This window comes from Culicoides brevitarsis, chromosome 1, assembly GCF_036172545.1.
Source record: "Culicoides brevitarsis isolate CSIRO-B50_1 chromosome 1, AGI_CSIRO_Cbre_v1, whole genome shotgun sequence".
Classification (NCBI taxonomy): domain Eukaryota; kingdom Metazoa; phylum Arthropoda; class Insecta; order Diptera; family Ceratopogonidae; genus Culicoides; species Culicoides brevitarsis.
Genome location: NC_087085.1, coordinates 6601208 through 6621483, shown reverse-complemented (window position 1 = coordinate 6621483; position 20276 = coordinate 6601208). Strand labels below are relative to the sequence as shown.

Sequence of the window (20276 nt, the reverse complement as noted above, 5' to 3'; positions counted from 1 at the left end):
AATAAAAGTCAAAAATGAAGCAAATTACCCATTTGGGCAGATGGCGGAGCTCCTTTTCCCTCTGCACCTTCATCTTCAGCGGAAGCTGACGGGATTGTATTTGAATAATTGGCCAACGATGATATAAGCGTAGTAATTTGAGGACGTTCATGAATTTCATCCTGAAAATAAAAAAAGGAAGAGAAATGGATTATTATTTATTTTTATTTAAAAAAAAAAATAAATTATTTCGAAATACTTTTTTTTTCATACAAAATGCGAAATTTTTTAAAAATTTTTGATCGTTAATCAATATTTTTGTTGTTTTAATTTTTTACATTGATATTTGTTTATTAAAAAATTGATTTAAAAACATTTTAATTAAAATTGAAAAAAAAAAGATTAAAAAATAATAAAAAAATATAAAAAAAATATTTAAAAAATAATAAATTGAAAAAAATATAAAAAAAATATAAAAAAAAAATATAAAAAAAAAGAAAAATATAAAATTTTTTTTGAGTTTTTTAACTTTAAAAATCATTTTTATTTAAAAAAAAATATATAAAAAAAACAAACTATAAAGGATAAAAAAATTAATATCATAAAAATAACTGTCAAAATTTTTTTGAAAAAAAAATCAATAATTTTTATGAATTTTTTTTTTAAAGAAAATTTCATGTCGAAATACGATTTTCAATACAACAATTAGGTACTAAAAATTGAAAAATTTTCTTGAAAATGTTTTAAAAAATTATGAAATTTGGTAATTTTTGATTATATTTTTAACTTTTTTTTTTATTTTGCCCAAAACTATTGAGCTTCATTTGGTTTTACTTAAAGCGGCCTAAAACCTCATAAAAAACTCATTAATCCTACATTTCGTATTTTATTCTACAACTCATCAAAAAAGAACGCTTCATAAAAAAATCGCACGCCAGACAGATAGGAATTAAATTTTACTTCTACGAATTTTTTTGTTTGAAATAACGCAACAAACCGAATATAATATTTACTTGGGCGTAAAGGAATTTCGTTTTACCGAATGCGGAGCGGGAAAATTGTGTTGCTACCTCTTTTTACATTGAATTTCTCCCAAAAAAAAAAGCGTAAAAAGGTTTCTATCTTTCGTGTTTAGAATGCGGGAATCAAACATTTTTTGTGGGCATGTTCAGTTTGTATTTTCAGACAATAATGGAAATGTTGAGTGAGGGCTTTCACGTTAACAAAGAACGACAATTTGCGTCAATTCTTATTTTTTTTTTTTATTTTGGAAAAGATCAGAGAACGCGATGCCTTTTCAGATGTCAACGATCTGTGAATTTCTTTGACATTTATTAACAATAATTTGTACTGAAAATATAAAAGAATTGTATCTGATGTTAAAATATTAATTAAATGTCAAAAGATACTCATTAAAATCACCCTATCGATCAATCAATCATTTTGATATATTTATTTTACTATCTGACGCAATGAATTAATTTTAATAAATTTTACTGTTAAATTTTAAAATTGATATCAACTAAAGAGAAAATTTTCCAAAAGGCATATTTTACTTTAATGCTTTAATCTAATCATAAATTCCGCTTTCCATAGACCATTATCTCCCTCAACATTTTGTTCCTTTCCTCTCCATTAAAAGACATTAATAACGCTCGATCCATAAAAAATCTTCACTTGAACACACACAAGACACTCAAACAAGGCAGCATTTTACGAGTCAGCTTTTTTTTGTGCCTGTTACTGGTTTGTATTTAACTCTCATGTCGCTGCAGATTAAACGGTGTAATTTTTTTGTTGTTGTATCTGTTCGTGGCTTTTTTTATCATTTATTACATCATCGGTGCTATTATCGTATTTTTGTCTCCTTTTTGTGCTGATTTTTTTTATTGCTCGCACACAATGCGAGATAACAATAAAAAAAAAGAAAAAAAATAATGAAATGCCCTCGACAACTAACAAGGTTTACTTACCGAATAAAGATATAAGTTTGTATCGACATCTTTAGTTTTTGTTACAAATGGTTGATCGTCTGCCGGTTCACCTGTGATAAAAAAAGAGGAAAAGAGAAAAAAATAATTATTTGTGGTTTCACTAATTGGCAGTATTTGCTTTGAATAAAATGTGTCTACGTAGAAACGAAAAACGCAGTAATTTAATTGGTTCGTTTTACTTGTGAGAATCATTGCTACTTGCTTGTAAAATGTCGTAATGAGTGGTTTCGATGGTGACGTGGTTATAGATTTTAATTAAATTACAAGATTTTAAGGCGAAACAGAAGTAAAAGTGGTTAGTTATGTTTAATGAATTTTTTTGATGTAGATTTTATGATTCTACAATCAAAATAAGACAAATTTTATAAAATTTAGAGGATAAAAGTTTAAAAATTTTATCCTAAAACTTTACAAGTGTCGCCGTGAATTATAATAAATATGAAACTAAACTCAATAGGATTAGGTTTACTAAACTTTAAAAAGTTTCACGTTTGGATCTTTTGTATGTGATATTTTAAGGGATTAAAGCATCGTTAACAAAAGGAGTTATACAAGATTAAACTTTAATTTTTTTTAAAATTTTTTAAAATATTTTTTTAAAATATTTTTTTTAAATATTTTTTTAAAATAATTTTTTAATATTTTTTGAAATATTTTTTAAAGTATTTTTTTAATATTTTTTTTAAAATATTTTTTTAAATATTTTTTTTAAATATTTTTTTTTTTTTAATATTTTTTTTAAAATATTTTTTTTAAATATTTTTTTAAAATATTTTTTTTTAATATTTTTTTAAATATTTTTTTTAAATATTTTTTTAAATATTTTTTTAATATTTTTTTAAAATATTTTTTTTAATATTTTTTTAAAATATTTTTTTAAAAAATTTTTTTAATGATTTTTTTAAAATATTTTTTTAATTTTTTTTTGTAATTTTTTTAAATTCGAAAACTAAAAAAAAAATTATGAGTTTTTTAAACTTTTTTATCATTATTCGACTAAAAAACTCTATTGTATTTATATTTTCTCCTTATGGCAAATCATAATCTACAACATTAAAATTATACAAAATTGCGGAGTAAAATAATTTAAATATTAAACATATTGTTGGTTAAAGTTTTTGGGAAAATAATTATTCCAAATTACAAAGCACCGTAATTTAAATTCGTTTATTTTAAAATTATTCTCCTTGACATTCAATCCTTTCCTATTGTTTCTCTTTTATATTTATCAATTTATTCGTGACTTAGCAGTTTTTGATGAAATTAAACACCTTTTCGAATTTTCTCTCAAAATTATTATTTATAATGATAATCATAAAAAATCATCACATTAAAAATTAGACACAGTCATGCTTTTAATAATAATATATTTTTTTATGCTTTTTCCAACTAAATATGTGACCGTTGGCATGACTTTGTTATAATAATGTATATTTCCATAATTTTCTGGCATGCAATACAATTTGTCTACCTAAGAGTTTTTGGCAAAAGTTTTTTTTTAGAAACGCCAAACATTTATGAATCGTCATTAATATTTTGTTGAAAACCACAACTAAATGGCTTTACAATGCACAATGTGATGTTATCGTTAGAGAGAATAAATAAATTTTCATGTATCATTTCCGGTGTGCTGTCCTGAAACAAAGCAAACAACTCGCTCTGGTTATTTTGAACTTTTTTTTTTTCACTTTTTGTAACAGTCAAAAAAAAGGGAAAAAAATTAAACACGTTACCACTAAATTTATGGTTTGCTGTCCTTTGTAATTTTTTTTCTCTTTCGAAATAATTTTATGTAGAGAAAAAAACAGGCGTCTCCATTATTAAAGCAATTTAATTAAAGCAGAGCAAAAAATGTGCTTCAAAATTAATTGAAAAACTGTCGAGGCAAAAAAAAAATACAATTTTGTGAACGATCTCAAGAAAAAGAGAAAAATCGATTGAAATAAACTTGATTAGTTACGATAAGCTTCTTTTTCATTAGCATTTGACATATGGTGCAAAAATAACAATCAACTTAACTGATTGTGAAGCATGAGAAACATTTCTATCCAATATTTAGCTTTTCATATGAAATTTTTCTTTTGCATATTTTAAATGATTAAACTTAAATTATTATTTAAGTTAATTAATTTTATAAATTTTTTGTTCAAATTCTTCAATGTGTCTTAAAATAAAACTAATTACATGGATACATTTGGTCAAAAATATTTCATAATAGAGATCAGGGTCGAAAAAAATTTTAATAAAAAAAAAGTAAAAGCTTCTTAAGTTTATTAACTTTTAATTAAATAAAAGTTTTAGTTCATTAAGTCAAAAATTTTCCAATGAATCAAAATTTTTTCGAATTTCGAACAATTTTTTATGAAAAAAAAAAATTTTTTTTTTGAAAAATTAAGCTTTTAATTTTGATTTAAACTTTTAATTAAGTAAAAATAAATTCCAACTATATAAAATTCCAACTTTTACTTAATTAAAAGTTTAAGTCAAAATAAAAAGCTTAATTTTTCAAAAAAAAAAAAAAAAAATTTTTTTTCATAAAAAATTGTTCGAAATTCGAAAATATTTTGATTTATTGAAAAAATTTTGACTTAATTGACTTAAGTTTTTACTTAATTAAAAGTAAATAAACTTAAGAAGCTTATACTTTTGACTTTTACTTCAAAGCAAATTTTTTTAGTTTTTTTTTTGACTGAAAGTATTTTCGACCCTGATGTAGATAAAAAAATTTCAATAAATTACAATAAATATCATTATGAATGATGCAACATGCACAAAGGGTAATTTTACCTCCTTTCGAGTCTCTTGATAAAAATTTCGTCTCTATAGAATTTTCAATATTCAATGAGTTATGAAACTTTTCAAACGAACGGTTTATTAAAATTTAGTTGAATAGCTGTTAGAATGCGCTTTTGTTAGAGCGAAATCTATTCAAAAATGTGATAATATTGTAGTTTATTAGTTTCGGACAGTGCGCATCATTTTTCCTGCTTGTCGTTGTCATGATGACAAGTATTGGCAACTTTCCAATGGAAATAAAAATTCTTTAACACGAACGAAAACATTCACAGAACTTTGAACGGCTATTTTTGTTTTTACTTTTTTCACAAGATTTTTTTCTGATGGAATGAAATTATGCAATCACAAAACTTTCGTTTTTGTAAGTAAATTTTCCATCGAATCGAGTGCGCAAATGATATATATGACAAATCAAAAAAAAAAAAAAATTCTATCCACGTTTCATCCTGTGTCTCTCGTCTCTTGCAAACACACATCAATGAACATTGTTACAAAAAACTTGTTCAATGCACGTCTTGTTCTAAAAGTGAAATTAGATAAAAATATATATGTGGTCATTCCTTTGCATGTTTTTTCGCCACAAGCAGATGATTCCCATACTTTTATCGCTTTTTCAGTTCGTTGTCGATATATAGAACGAAAAAAAAGTTTTCATCCTCGTAAAGGACCCTCAAATGGGGCAAAAATACCTTTAAAAAAATCATGAATTGTCAAAAACTGTCTACTTAATCTTCGTTACTGAAGCTTCATTTATTATGCTTTCCCATTTTTTTTTTGCTTTACTGCAAGTAATGACGAAGGTAGGTAGAGAATATCACGTGCAATGAATATTTGATTATTTTTTTCGTAGGTGAACTGTAATTTAGTAGCGTCTTCTACTCATATCTTCGTTCGTCCTTGATGCTCGTCTCAAAAGAATACTAATGAATGAAGAAGAAGAAGAAAGAACGGAGAAAAAAAAGGTAAATGAGCTCCTTATTATATCTGGTTAAAATTTATTTTACATTTTTCTCATGACTTTACCCGAGTGAGTGTTCAATGATGAGGTTGAAGTCGAGAGAGAAAAAGGACCGATGAATGTTTTGAATTTTATTATAGAATTTGTGTGTAAAATCTGACGAAGAAGCTCTGTTTATTTATTTATTTAGAGAAAAGAATGTAAGTCGTTAAAATTGAGTCAAGTATGAGTCGAGAAGTGTATGAATATTAAAAAGTTGAGAATTTAATTTTTTATCAAAAAGTTTCGTCTTCAGTATCAAGAGATTTTAAATGGATTTTAAACCTTCAGTGAAGTCCCAAATGGCAAAAGGATTAACAAATTCTCTTTTACTTTATCTACATCGCATTTTTAGTTGAAAAATTAACAAGTTTATGTAAAGCGCTCATTATATTTTTTTTCTAAAAAAATTTTGTAATCAAAGTTTTTACCATATTTCGAAGAAAAAATGCGGTATTAAACTCAACTTGTCGTTTTTTTTTGTAATTTTTAGTTATTTGAGGACTCTGAAGGACAGTCCCTTAGGTTGTGAGGTGTATGAAATTGTGAAAAGGTCATGAGGAGTACTAAAATGTGAAGTGAGGAGTACAAATTTGTGAAATATATGCATTTCAATGGGAAAAGTCTGTAGATGGTAAGGAGTTCGGAAAATTTAAATGAGGAGTATGAAATTGTGAAATGAGGAGAATTAAATTGTGAAATGAGGAGTACAAAAAAGTTTTTTTAGTTGTTAGAGAACTTTAAAATTTAAATTAAAAATATTTTTTTTTTCTTTCAGATAAAAAACCTCCGAATAAAGTGGTTTATGAAAAATGTAAACAGCATTTTTAGTAAAGAACAAAATCATGATTGGCAATGTTTTATCAACAAAATAGAGTTATTTTCATCCCATACACTCCCAAATCCTAAACCAACATCAAAGTCCGTATCACACAAAAGTGTTGGTATTTTCTCCGGTTCTTTACATTATTATTGTATACTATCTGAACTGTTTGAGGGTAATGTGCCTTTTGTGGACCTCCGCATGAATGTCAGATAATATTAAAATATTAAATTTTACGTAAAAAGGGGCTTACGACGAAGATATGGAAAATAAAGAGATGAATTTCGGTGAATAGAATGTCTCAATTGAAAGAATTGACGCGTATCGTGACCTTTATCCAATGGAATTTTTCTTCAATTGTATGAGATAAGTTGCTTTTTCCTTTTCTTCCTTTGTGATTCCATTATCTGAACACAAACCAGCATTCATTGTTACATCACGAAAATGTCGACAAAGAAATTCTTCAGATGTAACCTTGATCATAGTTGGAAAATGTCAAAAAGCGAAGCACGTTTTACATCAAACGGGCAGCAACAAAAATCAACGGGGACTAACTTGGTATCCATTAAATGAAGGATGAAATTTGTGTGTTTTTTGAACAAAAAACCATGTTGGTTGCCTCTCATTTATTCATATTCATTAAAAAAAAGGCGTAAGGGCAAAAAAAAAAACGATGAAAAAAAAACAAAACCACATACATTGCCAACGGGTATAAACTTCCTTTCATATTTTTTTGCTGCGAGTTGTCGTTCGCTCTAAATGAAATAACCATAAAAGGAGGGAAAAAGGTAAAACGTGATGATCTTTTGTTGAAAGAGTTTTCTTTAATGTAAAAAAAATCTAAAAAAAAAGCTTCGCCATGATTGAATAATTGAGATTATGAACAGATTTTGCTCGTTCGGTAAATATTTTTAAAGACAAAAATTGAGATCATCACTTCAGGTGAGTTTATGAGCGATTTCTTTAAAACAGAACACTTTTACTGATCTTTTACTTCTTGAATAAAAAATAACAAAGACAAAAAATGACTTGAGGAAGTAAACGTAAAACAAAAGTTTATGACCTCGTTTCTTTTCTTACTGCCTTGTGATATTTTTTTAATGTCTTTTGTAACATTTGTATGAAAATTTTATTTTTTAAAAATAATATTTGTGGTTTCCATTCAGAATAAATATTCAAAAGTAATGTAATTATTTCAGTTTATTGAGCTGTTATAATTTTGTGCTGAGATTAAAAAAGTTTAAGGTAGATTTCAGGGTTCGTTTAATATCAAAATAGTTTAAGAAAAAAATTAAATCATTCAAAAAGCAGAGTACAAAATATATACATAAATAATGGAATTTTCAAAGTTTTAAATATATTATCAGTTTATATACCTACATTACTCTTAAAAATATTCAGTTTATTAAAAAATTAATTAATCAATGGAAAATTGTTTATTTTACTTCTTATAAGCTTATTCAATGAAATGTTTGTAGTGACTTCGTATTCAAGTGTTCACCGATTATTTAATGCTTGATATATCAAACAATTCTGATAAATATATATATTAAAATATATATTAAAAGAAATTAAAGTACCTTGAATTAGCAAGAAAATTCGAATTGTAGTATATATTTTTAAATTTTCAAACATTAAATAGGCATTCAAAGATAATTTCCGTTTTTTCAATAAGAAAGTCATAAAAAATTAATAATTTTACTCGATTTAGCTGTTACGTATGTCAAAATTAAGCAAATGGAGTCTTAATCTAATGATGGGTTCTGAACTGATACATCAAACAAATTTTGACAAATTTTCAATATTTCTCCATGAAAACGATGGGGGATTTTAAAGATGGTTGAAATTTTCCAAATTACAAAATGGATCCTGTTTTTAATGTAGAATAATTTTAGATTTTTAATTTTAAGTCACAAAATTGTCTTTTTTGCATGTACCTATTTTTAAAAAACTTAATTTTAATCATATTCTTAATAATAATTTTCGTCAATTCCTCACCTAATTTTGGAGAAAGTAAAAGAAATACGTCTTTTAATTTCTAAGGTCTCTCTCAAAGTGAGGAGCAATCATCGAATTTGTGACTTTTACATTAAAAAAATTCTTAAAATGTTACTCGGGTGCGTTCAAATTTTTTGAACGGTTATTTCTTGTTCACTCCAAAAACAAAATAGTATATGGAACACATACTACAATTAATACACGAATTTTTCACTTTTTCAGTTTGTGTGCAATTTCCGTCACTTTAAGTCAGTCGTGTTTCTGACATGCATTGCGAAGAACGTTTAAATTTTCCGAAAATTATTTTTACCTTTTGGATCATCACATGATAAAATAAATTTTGAACAAATCAAAATAAAAACAAGTGAACGAATCAACGAACGGTCTTGACCTTACAAAAAATATTTATTTCACGTGTTGTAAAGTGTTGTTATTATTTTTTTCAAAACAAAAACTGCACTCTTACTCAGAGAGCGCAAAATTTGAGATAAGAATAGATTTGAAATATCAAAAAGTGAGAAAGTAAAATGTCAGAAATTAACGAGGAAGAAACAGAAGCATATCGCGAGTCACTTTTGAACAAATTAGAACAACTCGGAAATGGCAGTCGATGGATTTGGATCACTTTTATTCTGTGTTTGACTCCAAGCATCCTCAATGGCTTTCATACCTCATCGTATGTTTTTCTCGGGCAAATGCCCGACAACTATTGGTGCACAATTCCCGAACTCGACAAATGGACTACTGAACAAATGCAAAATTTTTCTGCTGCTCACTCGAAATGCAAAATTTATGATTACGATTATCGGATTTTCTCAAATTTATCGTATGAAGAAGCTGTTGATATGATATCGTCGATGCCCAAACCAAAAGAGCTGAATTGTGGTCAACATGGAAACTCGTATTTTTCGTATGATCAGCAAAAAAGTGTATCGATTGTTACGGAATGGGATCTCGTTTGTGATAGGCTTGTGTATCGAACAAATGTACAAATGGCATTGTCAGTTGGAAAATTTTTCGGAAGTTCTCTGTTGGGAGTGATTGCTGATAGGTAAGAAATATAATTCTTTAAAGAAAAAATTTATGACATCAGTTTTTGAGTAGATGGGGAAGAAAATTGGCATTCAACATTTCAGCTGTGATCTATATGGTTGCTGGATTAGTTTCCTTCCTTACTCCATGGTATTGGATTTTCTTTTTGTCAAGATTTTTACTTGGCATGGCAGGTTCAGGAGTTTACAATTCAGCATACACTCTTTGTAAGTTCAAATTTCAAAATTTTCAAAAATTCGAAATTTTTTATTTTATCATATATCAACCTCATATGACCAGAAATCATCTTTAGAATGAATTTTTACGAGTTGATTTTTACGAATGATCAAATTTTTGTATTTTTCAGTAACAGAATCCGTCGCTAAGAAACATCGTTCATGGACAAGTGTTGTGTATTCGATCAGTTATCCCATTGGATCTCTTTTATTAGCGTTAATAGCATATTTAGTCCCTGAATGGAGAAATCTTCAAATGTGCTTAACGCTTCCTGGATTCTTGCTGATCATTCATTGCATGTAAGTTCAAGTTTATTAAATTCAAGTTCGAGCTGAAATTTCATTAAAATTTATATTTTCAGTTATCTTGATGAGTCACCTCGATGGTTAATGAACAAAAACGAATTCGACAAAGCTCATAAAATCATCTTCAAAGGCACAAAGAGACCAAAAGTTTCTTCAGCATCTCTCAAAATTGCAAAAATGGAAAGAAAAACTTTTAAGGAACGACTTCGTTTATCTTTCCGTGAACTTTCTTTATTGTATGGGAAATCGAGCATCATCCGTAATCGTCTCTTTGTGTGTCAATTAGCGTGGTTTGTGTCTTCATTTTCGTATTACGTCATCGCATTAAATGCCGACAACTTTTCCGCTAATCGTTACATTTACATCGCTCTTGTAGGTATTTTTGAAATCCCAAGTTGCATCGTTCCAATTGTCATTTTAAAAGTATTCGGGCGACGCAGTACTTCGTTGATACTATTTTATGCAGCTGGAATGTCACTTTTGATACTTTTTGCTGTGCCAACGGATGAAACGACATTAATAACGTTCATAGCGATGTTTGGAAGATTTTGCATCGGAGCCGTTTACATTGTTGTAATTTTACACACAGCTGAACTCTTTCCAACGGAAGTCAGGAATTCAGCGATAGGAACGAGTTCTGCCATGTCACATATTGGATCCATTTCCGCTCCGTATGTCGTTGACTTTCTTGGAATTATTGCGTGGTTTATTCCGACAACGATTTGCGCTGTGACAGCAATTGGAGCGGGAACGCTCGTAATGTTTCTGCCAGAAACAAAAGGTAAAGATTTGCATGACAAAATCGAGGAACAGAATCCAGAAACAGTTGAATTGTGACTCGCCAGCATAAAGTCCTTTGCTCTTCGAGGTATCTAAGTGCATCATTGAAAGTGCTGTCTTTAAGCATTCGAAATATGTTGATTACAGGAAAATTCGTGATAACTCGACGTTTTCAATGTAAATATGTAGTAATGGGGAAATGCTTGCCTTCAATGAATAGATTCTGAAATTAATTTAATACATATTCTTTTTACCATTTTCATTTAAATTAATTTTTTTTATTTCGTCTTTGTGTCTTTTGAATGGTAAAAATTTAAAAAAAATTTTGAATGTCATAAAAACCAGGGTCAAAAATACTTTCAGTCAAAAAAAACTTAAAACTTTTGCTTAAAAGTAAAAGTCCAAATTAAGTTGAATTTTCACTAAAAGGTTAAAAGTAAAAGTCTAAAAGCTAATTTTCTTTTGTTTAAGTTTAAGACAAAATTTTAAATTAAAAGTTTAAATAAGTCAAAATTAAAAGCTTAATTTTTCAAAAATTTCAATATTTCACGAAAAATTTCGAAAAAAATTCAAAATAAAAAAATAAATTTTTTGAAAAATTAAACTTTTAATTTTGACTTTACCTTTTACTTAAGCAAAAGTAAATTAGCTTTTACTTTTAAATTTAAGTCAAATATCCACTTATTTGTAACTTTTAATTAAGCAAAAGCTATGTTTTTTTTTTGACTGAAAGTATTTTCGACCCTGATAAAAACATGTTGACCCAATTTTGTTTACTCACTCTCTCTCTGAAGGTACATCGTGTAAGTATTTACATTAAAACACCTCTTTGCTTCCTTATTTGATACTCATACACACAAACACTTATTCTCACAAATGCCATTAAGAAACTGCAATAATTTTAATTACACATCTCATTTATAATGCAACCACTTTGAGAATGCGAAACTTTGTCATCTATATTTCATCTACACACACTGCTTGTCTCGTGAAAATATGGAAAATGGCTCCGCATATAACGGGAAATGACATTATGTAACACAAGTGACGGTTAAAAGCATTTAGTAAGTTGATATCGTGAACCGAGTGCAAACGATACACGATTTTATGTCAACGACAACCAACGAAAAAAAAATGGGGTGAGATGAGCAGACAATTCATGAGATTGTGCTTCGCAAATCTGTATAGTAATTAATCAAACAGCTCCTTTTTCGTCGTCGTCGTATGAGTTTGCGGCGTCTCTTTCTCTATACAACAACCATGAGAATGATGGTGACTTTTTGTGAAAGATCCCCATCATGATTGTGGGTTACAAAAGAGCTTTTTCATGTGGTTTGCGGTTGTAAGTGTCTTACTATCAAATTTACTGTTGTCTCTATCTTCGTTCGTACTCATGTTTAATGATCATGTAAGCCCGTTATTTTGTTAAATGCTGTCGGAGTGGTGTTAATGATTCAAAGCTTTATGCGATTATTTATCTAAACATCTGTACAAAAGATTTTTTGTTTACTTCAATTCTGTAAATTCTTTTCAAAATCGAATCTAAATACTTTCTAACAGATTTTCAAGCTTTGATCTTCTTTGTTTGAAAGCGTATCACAAAAAAAATTCTTTTTTACCAATTTCCGATGCTTTCAAATATCACAAAAGGGTTACTTAGGTATGCAATAAATTGCCATGGTTTTTTCCAAAAAGCAAAAAAAATCTTTCTTTGTTCAACTAATAAATTTGTGAGAATTACCTGAGTAAACAGGAGCGATGGAAATGTAAATACACTTTTCTTTTGTGTGTGACCTGAACAGATTTCTTATCTTTTTTTGTCTCTTTATCAAGTTGCTTGAATAAAATGTCATTGCCACATATCAGGCGACATAAAAAATGTATCATGCCCTTTCTCAAACTAAATTCTTTAATACTTTTTGTTAGTGAAATATGTACAAAGAAGGGCAATTTAAAAACACTGATACTTGAGAGGAGAAAATAAAAATAAATGGAGACACAAAACATTTACTATCTCAAGTAGAACAATGTAGTTTTTTTTTTACAAGAATGTTGATAATATTCGTCTCTTGTTTATGTCTTTTTTTTTGCAAAAGTCAGCCAACACGATGAGAAAAAAAATATTATAGACAAATATTATCTTATGAAGACGTTCATTCAGTTTTGCGACACATTCTTGTAAATCCTTTGAGCTTCATGTCTCTTTTTATTTTCTACTGTTTTTGTGCATGGCGAAGAAAAAAAGTAATTAAATCAGCAACCTTATTATACAACATTATCAGACCCTTTTCACAACGAAACTTTTTTTTTGTAGATCATGACAATTTATAAGGAGATTATGTTTTAGTTCAGTTTTCAAAAAAAAAGGAAAATACAAAAAAAAAATAAACACGAAAAGGGACCAAAAAGTGTTTTAACGGTTGTCTTTTTGCGATTTATGGAAAAGTTTTACAGCAGAAAATGATCCGGAACGCCTTTTCCTCTTCAATGAAGGAATCAACTAAATTCCAATAATTTACGTGTCTTGAATTAATCGAGTTACTAAAATAAAGCGAAAATAGTTCAAATAATAAATTTTTATTAACGAAACAGGCGGAAAGCAAACTTGCATAAATTGTTAGTTCTAAAAAAACAGAAGAAGAAAAAAATCAAATGCTTTCAAATGGAATTTGATATTTTTGAACCGAGTAAATTTTTATAAAGTTAATTAGAGAAACATTCCTCTCTTATACAAAATGCATTCAATCTTTTATATTTTTTTTTTGCTATTCATTCTATTATGAGAAAAATTCACTTTTTGCCATAAATGCTATTATGGAGAACACTTCTCTGTTTGTTTAACCATTTTTATATTTGCTCTTCTGTTTGTTTTTTTTTATTCAAATGGTTTTTTTTATTAAGTTGCGGAAAAATAAAAAAAGTAAAATATAAGATTTTTTTTCAAGTACGAGTTATGATAATTTTCATTACAAAATATTTAATTTTTTTTTTCAAAATTTAATAAAAATAATATTTTAAATTAAATGTTAAATTAATGTTAAAAAATAAATTTAAAATTAAATTAAATTGAAAATAAATAAAATGAAAAAATAATTTTATTTGAATCAAAAAATAAATTATCGCCCAGTGGGAAATTTGGGCCTTTTTTTTAGACCCTCAGGGTCTAAAATAAAGGCCCTAAAGAGTTTTCTTAACAGTTTTCCAACTTTTTGTTGGTTTTTTGAGAATTTTTTTTAGAAAAATTAAAATTACAGTAAATTAAATATTTAATGGCTCAATAATCCGATTTTAACTCGCTAATTATTGTGAAAATTCTACTTTTTAGACCTAATTCTATTATTCATACTTATAATAATTAAATATATTTTTGCATCAGAAAGATAGAAATTTTTGGCTGCAAATCATTAAATTTACTCAAAATTTCATTTTTCTAAAAAAATTTTCTCAAAAAACCAACAAAAAGTTGGAAAACTGTTAAGAAAACTCTTTAGGGCCTTTATTTTAGACCCTGAGGGTCTAAAAAAAAGGCCCAAATTTCCCACTGGGCGTTAATTATTATCATTTAATTTTTTAAATTAAAAAAAAAACTAAAAAGAATTTTAATTATATTAATTATTTTTTTTTTTAAATAAAATTAGATAAAATTATTTTTTAATTAAATTAATTTTAATTAAATTTTTTATTAAAAGTTAGATTAAAAAAAATTAAATTTAATAAAAAAAAATCATTTGGATTTATTTTTAATTTTCCCGCAACTTTTATTAATACTACTTTAAACAACTTAATATAAAACATTGTTGTTATAATTTTATTTATTTATTATTTATTTATTTTTTTTTTTTTTTTTTTTGAAAAATGCGGTACTTAAGACTTTCACAATTTTTTACAACATGCAGCTGTTGCAAATAATTTCATTTCGATGATGTTTTTTTATAATGATAAGCAATTCAACAACATGATACAGCTAACGTCTAACAAGTTGAAAAAATTACAAAGTCTCGCTTGAAATTTCTTGTTGCGTATTATTAGAAAAAAAGGTATCAATTTTCTGTTTTGCCTCATTAGTGATCAACTGTTATTTTTTCTCTTTTTTTTGTTTATATAATCTAACTTATAATCAAAGGAATGTTTCCATTTACATAAGGGATAAAAAAAAAAGAAAAATCGGGAGAAAAAGATGAAATCTTATTTAATGTAGTCATACTTAGCAATAAGGGGCATGTTGAAAGGCTTCCAGCCTCAAAAAAGATAAATTTCATGAAAAATGTGTACAATGCGGAACATGTGCGTTGAATTGCAAATTATGTTCTTTCCTTATTCCGTCAATCTGTTTATTTGTTTACCGAAAAAACGAAAAAAAAAAACTATAAAATATGATTTTTCTTGAGTATCCTTGTTTTAATAATGGAAGACTCATGAGTAACGAAGATAACGAAAACGCGGAAAAAGGAAGAAAAAATTCTGTACTTTAGTGGTTTTTATAACATTCAAGTATATATGACCTTGCAGTGATTATGATTGATGGGCGTATTGTGCTCTATTAGTCAATTTGCTGTGAAGAAGCTTTCAAGTGAAATTCGTTATTTAGTTAGGATTTCGCTGATCAAAGCATTTATAATTGAAGCTCAACCTAAATTTGTCGAGTTTTTTCGATACACGCGTTAAAAAAATACAAAAAATGTCATCATTTGTAAATGTCGTTAACATGAACGAAAAACATGGAAACATGTTGTATCATCTGTTTTTCATAACGAACTTGTAGCGAATCGCAAGCAATGACATTTACAACATTTTATCATCTCTCTCGTGCCAAAATTGGTATAAAAATGAGGATGTCGAAAATTCTATCAAAAGAGTCAAAAGTTAAGTTGAATATTTTGAAAAAAAAAACTTTTGTTCGCCTTTTTAATGCGTATAACGCAACATTGAATTAAGGAATTTTTAACAGTTTTATATTTAAAAAATGTCCCATTTAATTCGCAAGATATGCAAATAAAGTTAAAAATAATCGTTAAAGTTTCCAGCTCTAATAATTTTAAGCTTTATTCATGTAAAGCATGTTGGTTATCTTAAAAATTTAATTTTTGTAGCTCATTAGTGAGAAATTTGCTTCATTTTTTTTTGTAGTATTATGGAAAAATTTTAATGACTTTATAAAAAATTAACATTTTGAGGATTGACATAACTTGTTACATGATTTTTTTTTATTTAGAAGATAAATGAAATGTATCAGAAAAACTTACAATTGTTTTTTTTACACACATTTCCATATTTTAATTGTCCACAAAAAGAGGATTTTGAGAATTTATCTCTCGTTTATCCTTTCATAGCTTTTTTACATTCTCAAAACACAAAAAAGGAAGGTCCATGTAATTTAATCTTCCGTTTTAGTATTATATTCTTTTAAATCTACTGATATAAAAAACTTGGGTCAATTACTGCAATAGTGCTCTTACAGCAATAAATTAATGTTGACACTTGATCACGAACTTTTAGCAAAAAAAAAAAAAATATTGTTTGCAAAATTAACTTTGGATTTCTTTTTCTTTTTAATAATGAGTAAGAGACCAACAAGAAAATTTCATCAACTTGTCTATTGGAATAAAAATGATTATGATTCGAGATGAATTTGAATTTCAATTTTTGATTGGCATGTTTTTGTCTTGTTTTTTGCCCTTTTTACGTCTCAATGAACATGGAAATAACATGCAAAAATGTTATTTTAGACTACTGGCAATGAAATATTTTTGCACAAGTTTTAGCCATTTTTTTTATTAAAAATGAAAATTTAAAAAAAAATAAAAAAAATTAATAATTTAATAATTTTTTTAAATAATTTTTATTAAAAATAAAACAAAATAAAAAAAATAAAAAATTAATTAATTAGGTAATTAAAATTTAATTTTTTTTTTGTTTTTATTTTTTTTTTTTTTGTTTTTAATTTTTTTAATTGGCTAAAGCTTGTGATAAAATATTTCACTGCCTTGTAATAAAAAAAATTAAAGTTAAAACGATTTAAAATTTGACATTCGTTCAAAAATTAGAGATTTATGACCGATAAATATTAAAAAGCGATCATCAGAGGTCCAAATTGTTTCCATTTCATTAAAATTTGCCAAACAAACACAATTCCAAATTAATAAATAACTGTAATTTGGGACGATTTTTCACTTTTTTATCCGCGTTTTCACACAAAATGTTAATGAAGCTGAATTAAATTGATTATCCACACTCGAACAAATACGATGACAATAATTTGAGCACATTTCTGCGATATTTCATTTTAATAGTAGAAACAGGCATTGTATTGAGCATTGCGGTAGACAGTGAAGCAAATGTCTTTTTTTTCTTTTACAAAGACAGACGTGCGACGAATGACAGTTGTAATGATAATGATGATGACGACGAGAAAAGAAAAAAATGTGTCTTTAGAAGAAAAAGCACAGAAAAAAAGTAATAAAATAAATCATGATGATAATAAAATTGATTAAATCGATAGTAGTCTGTATTATGCAAAAAAAAAAGAGTAAATTAGTGAAACAAGAGAAAATGAAGATGTATGAAAAGTACTTAGGTTTATTTAAGCCTAAAACAGATCCCTGTTACGTGATAATCAGTCACGATGCGACAATAACAATAATATAACGAGAATATTTGTTCAATTGTAATATTTTTTTTATATCTCTCTTGTACTATGTACGTGACATTTTGGTTTTTAAGCTTTAAAGCAAAGCAATTCAAGCCAGTCAATGTCAAATTTATCGAAAATAAGATCAAAGAACACGAAATTGATTGATTTTCGTTTCGGTGACGCACTTTGATGTTGATGGATTTATAGAAAGGATAATTCGTTATTTAATCAAGTGTCTAAAAATAAAATATGTAATGTTATTTGACAAATGGAGACGCCTTGTTACTGAATATTATTGATGAAAACGAAAAAAAAATCTGAAAAAAATTTTTGAAAATATGAGTGAAATTTTTCTTCAAACTTTTTTCGCGAAAAACATCAAGCACGTCATAACTAAAGTTTTTCTCCATGAAACATATGCTCGGAAACGTATAGTTTTCGAGATTTCCTCTCACGAACAAATTTTGTAGGGCAAATACAATATAAAAATTTTAAAAAATAAAAAGCATTTAAATTGAATTTTATAATTGATATTTTTTAGATAAAGTTGATGAAAACTGTTGAAATCAATTGAAAATTTTTATTTAATACACTTCTTTATTGATTTAATGGAAATTCTTTTCATTTATTTTTTTTCCGAATCAGCACATATTGGAATGTAAGAAAAAAAATATCAACGAAACGGCGACAAAAGCATGGAAATTGTAAATATTTGATAATTTTTTTTTGTGAATACGCCGGATTCATACAAAAGGAAAAGCAGAATGGAATTTGAAGTGATGTCATAAATAATAAATATCGGAAAAATTGATAAAAGAAATGAGAAAATCAACAACTTTATGGAAATATTTTATTATGTAGAGCTCAGCACGTTATTTTGTGAATTTTTCTGATGAAATTTATTGGATTTCGTTTTTTTTGTGTTTGTTTGTTTATTCAACAGAAAACTCAAATAAAAGTTTGAATATTGATGAGGGGAGAATCCTTTTTCGATTGAACCATGAAAAGAAAGGTTTTGACCTCGCTTTTGAATCTCTCGAAAAAATTAAAAGGAAATATTTCTGAATTTTTATCAATAAGAGAGAAGTTACGAAGGTCCTCAAAAAGATCACGAATTCAATAAATAGATTTGTGTCGAGGCAATTTTTTCGTATTTTACGACATTCTATGTGTAAATGTAAAATATTGTCTAAAAAGACGTCAATGTCGCGCACAAAACATCTGCCGTTGTCTTCACTGTTAATGTCTGATTCTGAATTTGATTTGATTTGTGCGATAAAATTTTGTTCATGTCAAGATCACTCGGCGTCGTGTTCAAAAAAAGGATGTTTGATGGATTAAATTGAGATATACGTAACATATGTGAATATGCGCGTTAAACCAAATTGTCAAGGGAACGCAAAAATATAGAAAAATTTCGTCTCCGGCATATTTACATAGTAAGCTCATGACATAAAAGTAATAAAAATATCAGGCAAATATTGACAAACATGATTAAAAGATTTGTTTTATTGTATTTCGTCTGCCGCAATTTTTTTATTTTTTGTCTGACATTTGAGCTCTTACTAAGTAGTAATCAATCAATAGAGCGAAACAGCATTTTTGCAAAAAAAAAAAAAAAAAAAATTGCTGTCATTGAACTAACATAAACCACAGGCAGCCAGACGAGGTGAATGAAATCATAAACTAAAAGTAAATTTGTATCTTTTATGCCTTTACTTTTTATTTGCTTTTTATTACTTTCTTCTTACAGTGTTACTTTGCATCCCTTTTTTCTCATCCCAAGAGGTTCTTTGGTTCTTCTGTTAATAAGTCATGGAACATAGGCAGGTAAGGCATGTCAATCAACACCCTCAAGCCCTTTCCTTTTTTTTATTTTTTCGTTACACGAAACTGTTGCTCAAATTTTAAAAGTATTACAAGAGGGAGATAAGGCAATAAAAAAGTCTCTTGTACAATATTTAAACAAAGAATATTAAAACAAAACAATGGCGAGAAGGACTACTGAAACTTTTCAAAAGTAAATAAATACGGAGAAAAGTATTTTAATAATGAAACTTATGAAATACGAGAAGAGAATAAGGTGAGATTGTTTATTAAATTTTCAAATATTTCTTTGTTTCATGCCGTTTTTCATTAAATTTATTAAAACGTATGGTCAACTGTTTGCTTCTATTTAATTTTATAATAATCCAACGAATACAAAAACAAAAACAAAGTAAAAGAATGTCTTTATCTATTCAGTTTTAATACAACAAAATTATTATTAAAGCCAGTTGAGTGACATGCGAATGCCAAAAAGCTCAACAAGAAAAAAGGGAAAAAAAGTAATAAAAATAAACTTTTATTTGGTCGGTACAATCTTCCCCATTAAAATAAATGAGATAGATAAAGAGAGAGAAAAAAACCGGAAGCTTATTTTTGCCCCGGATTAACATTTCTTCCTTCTTCTTTTTTTCTTGTTGTGATTTTTCTTTTTTTTTTTGTGCGGCGTTGTCTCAACAATTTTTTTTCACATAACGAATGCCTTATAAGTACTTGTTTTAATCTATTTTTCAATTTTTCCAAGCTTTTTTTGGTTGATATAGGTCACAATATTCCCATAGTTATTAACAGGGTTGAAAAAACTTTCAACTTTTACTTTTTATTTTTTAAGGCTTAACCTTTGACTTAAGTAAAAGTATCAAAAAAAAATTGACTTAAT

The 20276-nt window shown here is 27.0% G+C and overlaps 2 protein-coding genes across 8 annotated transcripts in view; one reads left to right on the top strand and one right to left on the bottom strand.

Moving 5' to 3' along the window:
- The window catches only part of LOC134827474 (solute carrier family 12 member 4), a 118705-nt gene that overhangs the window by 21445 nt on the left and 76984 nt on the right, over positions 1 to 20276 (bottom strand). For all 7 annotated transcript variants that reach the window (XM_063840137.1, XM_063840136.1, XM_063840139.1 and 4 more), the window contains 2 exons: positions 1953 to 2023; positions 29 to 161 (listed from right to left, as the gene is read on the bottom strand). In XM_063840137.1, coding sequence (XP_063696207.1) covers positions 29 to 161; positions 1953 to 2023 — 204 coding nt within the window. The remainder of the gene's footprint in view (positions 1 to 28; positions 162 to 1952; positions 2024 to 20276) is intronic.
- Positions 9115 to 11099, top strand: LOC134827943 (organic cation transporter protein). Its single transcript, XM_063840853.1, has 4 exons — positions 9115 to 9638; positions 9692 to 9846; positions 9987 to 10155; positions 10218 to 11099. The coding sequence occupies exons 1-4, from the start codon at positions 9115 to 9117 to the stop codon at positions 10996 to 10998; spliced, it is 1629 nt and encodes a 542-aa protein (XP_063696923.1). The 3' UTR covers positions 10999 to 11099.

Coding starts and splice junctions, on each gene's coding strand:
- LOC134827943 (XM_063840853.1), top strand. CDS start 9,115: ATGTCAGAAATTAACGAGGAAGAAACAGAAGCATATCGCGAGTCACTT. Junction 9,847..9,986: donor CAATTCAGCATACACTCTTT/GTAAGTTCAAAT, acceptor TGTATTTTTCAG/TAACAGAATCCGTCGCTAAG. Junction 10,156..10,217: donor TTGCTGATCATTCATTGCAT/GTAAGTTCAAGT, acceptor TTATATTTTCAG/TTATCTTGATGAGTCACCTC.